Source organism: Histoplasma capsulatum, genomic scaffold (assembly GCF_000149585.1).
Source record: "Histoplasma capsulatum NAm1 scaffold_1 genomic scaffold, whole genome shotgun sequence".
Classification (NCBI taxonomy): Eukaryota; Fungi; Ascomycota; class Eurotiomycetes; order Onygenales; family Ajellomycetaceae; genus Histoplasma; species Histoplasma mississippiense.
In genome coordinates, this window is record NW_001813982.1 from 3,719,316 (window position 1) to 3,724,482 (window position 5,167).

The following is a 5,167-nucleotide window of genomic DNA, read 5'->3' on the forward strand; positions in this document are numbered from 1 at the left end:
CTCGACAGCTCAAGCACCTTCCAAAGGATCTCCACTATTCGTCCGATTGCTGCATTGGGCCACTGGTTCACCGCACTAGGAACGCCATGGTTACCATCCGAATCTTCGTTCGGTAACTTACGGCGGCTTCAGACACAACGGCCATCGTGCTGTTCCGTTCCAGATAAACGTCTACTGGCTGAACTTGAGAGCCTCAATGCTCAGGCCGTCAGGATGGACAGGACCCCGATGTGTGTTTGAGACAGGCTGTCGGATGGTTTTCCGACGGGTGCGCATGGTCCCCTCTGCGCTTCGTCTTTTCAATAGTTGATGCTGTCAATGGGAGAACAGATGCTCATGGTGTTGACTTCTTCTTTTTCCTTTGCTTCTGAAGTCATTAGTTAACTATTGATCGTCAGCGGGCTGACAAATATGTATCAAAAGTTGCTGGAAAAGAAAAAAAGGAAAGAAAAAGGAAAGAAAAACAAAAAAAAAAAAAAAAAAAGCAAATGCAAATGCACTGATTGAAACACAAGAGCCCTTTTTTTAATGACTTGGCATCTCGGACGGACTGTCTATGGACTGGAGGTCAGAATACACTCCCGAGACGATGATCTTACTAGTGACTTGACTTGAGGTATCACAACATGGATTTCCGCCATCCATCTGGCCGAAGTTGGAATTGATATTGGTGACACACTTTCCCCAAACTTATAGGAATATACTTAGTACCAGTTTCAGAGCAAATTCTTGAACAAATAGTTTCTTCCATTCTCATTACGCAAAAAAGAAAAGGAAAATTAATGGAAAAAACCGTAGCACCAGGAAGACGTTGCCAAAAACTTCACTCCGTACGTCAAGCAATCGTTTCAACCAACCAAGATGAACAGATGCAACATAAAAAGAAAATATCCCAGGCGTCGAGCGATTTACTGGTACGCTTGCGCGGGGACACCCAACCGAACCATCTTTCCTTTGCTTCCTTTCTGTCTGGTTTTCCCGCGTGTCACGGACCGTCACCTCGCATTCTGATCTCCATGATTCCTTCCAACCTGTCAACCATGACACCGCTCAAATATATTTCGCCGCCACGGCCGGCCTTATTTGTTATTGATGCCTTGGCCTTTGGGGCCCCAGCTCCATGCAGCATACTAAGTATTGTTCGCCGCCGAGAGGGGAAGGGAAACGCAAAGCACCCGGCTACCCTGATATTGTATAGGAGTAGACATGCAAAATAACCATTTACTTATCCGTCTTCTGTCTTCAATTGATGGAGGAAAGGTGGAGATTTCAACCAGTCTATTTTGAGGAGCTGACTGAGTGAGTGGTTTAAAAGCTCACTTGCATCGGAGAGGCCAGGGTTTGAAGGCATATGGTGACAACTCATAAACTCTGCGATGTGAGATCACAGCGATCTTCCTAAATCAAGTGAAGAAGCATCTATATACCTATGTAAAATACTCTCACTCGAGATAGAGAGGGTGAGATTTCAATGCAGTATATTCTGTATTGACTCTGTACATTGAAAGGCATCACCTATTTTTTACCTTCCGCCCTTCTTGTCTCCCCACTTATCTATCAAACTCGATGTTCTATCCAGTTGTCGAAACGGCCCAAGCTGCAAAAGTGTAAACTCAAACCACCAAGGAAAAAAGCAAAAAGAAAGAGAAAAAGAAACAGTTATCATGGCCCAATAAATTCTCCGAAACCCTATGTCAAGAAACACGCTGCTGCAATAATCTGCTCTCCCCTGCGCAAGCCTACCGAGTGCCAATTGCCAATTGGCTGTTCAAGTTGGTAGATCCGGTCCTTTTTATTTTATTATTTTTATGACTTCCATACTTATCTTTTTCTCCTTACACACTTCCTGCCCAAGACGGATAGGGGGCGACTTGTATACATGCTGACTTTCCAGAGTTGTTGCTGCTGATGGTTCACAGCGTGATTGTTAGATATAGAATTGGGATGAAGTTTCTCATCCATAGTTGTATATATTTGTTGTAATGTCATGAGAATACAACTGCTCAAATAGGGAGGAGGGATTTGATGGATGCATGCATGATGTAAAACTTTTGGAGTGCATGAGGTATATGCATATAATAATCTGCGATGCGTAACCATGTGTGGCTATAGGAGAAGATTGCAACATCCGGCTCACGCTTATTTTCGCGGTTGGAAATCGTATCTGCGGACAAGGGTCTCTATGCAGTGTATCTAAATATAACAACAAACTTCAAGCTCCAAAAATGTGGAGTTGGCTCCTTACATCATTGCATGGTATGATGGTGCTATGCCTTAGCCAGATGAGATAGGTAGTTCATGATTTCGAATCGTGATATATCCCCCCTTTTTTTATTATTGGCGAGGATAGCACGGATAAATGCGCACTCAAGGGTGGATGGTAACCTTGGGACCTTCAAGGAACGTATCAAGATCGCGAGATCGCGCCTTTTAGCTCCTCCATGTTTGCTCACGGCTGGGACTCCTCGGACCATCCTGGACGAAGCTGGCTCTGGGGAGAGATGATCACCGTGAGGGGAAACTGTAACATTCCTTGTAGCTTTGTCTCCCGGGTATTTTCCCTCCAGGTAGGGATGATCTGTTGTTGTCAGTGGAGCATGTATCTGCTGCGAGGGTGGTTGCAAACGGGAGACACACGCAGTACATGCATGCATGGGCAGAACATTCATAGTCGTTTCCGTGCACCGTTCCCGTCTGTGAAATCCCTATCTAGCTAATTGCACACTTTCGAAAATCTCAACCTTTCTCAAATATAATAGACTCAAGAAAACTCAGGATACAAATGGGTGTCTGTCCTACTAGTCGATAGGACATCCAATGCCAATGTCAGACTCCGCTTGCGCATGCGTGTTTTTGCATCAAAGAATTGCAGTGCTCGCCCGGCTCCCGTGATGGAAATTGTCATCGGCGTTTCCATGTAACGCTGGCCAAGCTTGTTGGAGTCAGCTTGCGACATCCTTGGAAGGATTGGCGGAAAGCAGCTCTTGATCGCGCTAGTCTTGATGTAGAAGCGAGCCTGAGCTTCCTTATCGATAAGGCGGGAAAATACTTATTCCGACCAAAAAAGTTGACCGAAGGAACTTCACTCTACTTCCAGAGATAGGCTACCAACCTACCATCTCTTGACTACTATAGGAATCATATCGTATTAAAATATGTCTGAATCCAGAGAGCTATCACTCAGCGATTTGTGCACCATCTGGTAAGCCTGAATACAAACCCCGAAAACAATGGAATACGTCCTTTGCTGATACCAAGATCGTGCTCATGTAGCCGAACCAATGAGCCCAAATACAAATGTCCCCGCTGCGCGACCCCAACCTGCTCCCTCCCTTGCAGCAAGCGCCATAAACTCTGGTCGCAGTGCTCTGGCGTGCGCGACCCGGCCGCCTATCTGAAACGCAAGGAGCTCGCGACGCCCGTCGCTTTTGACAAGGATTTTAACTTCCTAAGTGGGATTGAGAGATATGTTGAGCGAGCGGAGAGGAGTGCGGAGAATAGAGGGATTGAGCTGTGTAGGGCAGCTGATAACGGCGACGGCGACGGTGACGCTGAAAATGGGAGGAGTCAGCGATGGAAGAAGCAGACGGAGGGTGTGAAGAAAGGGGAGGTAGGCTTCTTGAAGGGGATTGAGAGTGCTGGAGTAAAGGTGGTTAGAGCGCCGAAGGGAATGTCGAGGGGAAAACAGAATATGTCGCATTGGCATAAGAAGTATGTTCCTATCCCTTGCTTTTGGTGTGTCGACCTGCTCGTGGAGTAATTTTTTACTGCAGCGAGTGGGTCAATTATGGGCCATTGCTGACTGACTGTATAACCAGACATAAGAGTCTAAACTGGACAGTTGAATGGATACTGAGCGACGACGCACAAAGCCAAAAGGCAATTAGCAAGTGCCTCGAGTCAACATCCATCGCTACAGCGTTCTCTAGGACCTCTCTCTCGAAGCAGAATGTTGCAGAGATAAGCACACCTTCACCACCAACAAAGAAACGGAAACTGGAACCGAAGATCATTCCAACCTCTATTCCGCCTACGACCCAAACTACAAACGCAGAAACACGAGGCGCCATGCTACGCGGCGGAACTCCTGCGTCACGCACACTAAGTCCGGAGCCAGAACCGACAGCCAACCCGACCCAGAATCCCAATGAAAACACAGAGGAATACGAGGAGCCTGGCAACGGAACAAACGCTACTACTGGGGATGGCATCTTTGATCCGCCCTGTGGCAAGGTACCATCCCTCCACAAAAAGCATCACTTCTATCTCCATCGTCCTCTATCCCGATCTCGGATACCTGTCCTCATTCCACTCACAGAATCACTCACGATTACGGATGCTCTACGGAATCGTACAGTGCTGGAGTTCCCTACTTTTTATGTCCTCCCGTGGGCAGCCGATGAGTTGCCGGCAGATAGGTTTGTGTCGGAGGAAGTGTATCTGAGAGAGAATGGAGATGGCGGGGATGGAGATGTATTGGACGGAGCGGAGGAAGACGAAGAAGAGGGGGTGGAAGGAGCAGAAGAGAAAGAGGGGAATGATGTTCTCCAGAGTGTTGATGAGAAGAAGGTGTTGGAGATTTTGTGTAAGGATTTGGAGGTAGGAGGGTGGGAGAGGTGTTGAGGGGTTGGATGCCTTCAGATCGCACGCGCTTGAAATTATGTCGCTACTAGCTATTAGTGGATTTGTTGGACTCTCCAGGTTGGTACGTTAGTCCAAGATCTGGAGGGAGATAGGTAATTCACTTAGGGATACAGGTGTCCCAGTTTTACAAAAACTAATACACTGTGTAAAATAAAAATCTATCCATCATCAACAATGATCATGTAGGGCCACCCAGCCGCTCCCAAAAAATCAAAACACCTCGGAATCCTCCTCACTACCTACTTCAGCTCAGCCTGTTCGGCAAATTCGGATGGCCAGCACTCAACCCCCCACAAACAGCCCATGCCTGTCCGTTAACATAACTACTCTCATCGCTCCCCAAAAATAACGCAACCCGCGCCACCTCGTCCGGCACCGCGCCCCTCTTCATCGGATTCAACTGGCCATCTTATGCTGCGTGCCGCGCTCCTCCGCCATGTCATATATGGGTTTCGTCATTCTCGTGGCAATCAGACCGGGACAAATGGCGTTGATGCGCACTCCTGTGCCTGTTAGTTGGTAG

At 47.4% G+C, this 5,167-nt stretch overlaps 1 protein-coding gene across 1 annotated transcript; it reads left to right on the top strand.

Annotated features, from left to right (window-relative positions):
- Positions 1–3,155: 3,155 nt before the first annotated feature.
- HCAG_01062 (predicted protein) lies at positions 3,156–4,623 on the top strand (the record flags this gene model as incomplete). The annotated part of the gene is made up of 3 exons (XM_001543966.1): positions 3,156–3,202; positions 3,274–3,711; positions 3,819–4,623. 3 exons carry the CDS (start codon positions 3,156–3,158, stop codon positions 4,621–4,623), a joined length of 1,290 nt encoding a protein of 429 aa, XP_001544016.1.
- Positions 4,624–5,167: the final 544 nt, after the last annotated feature.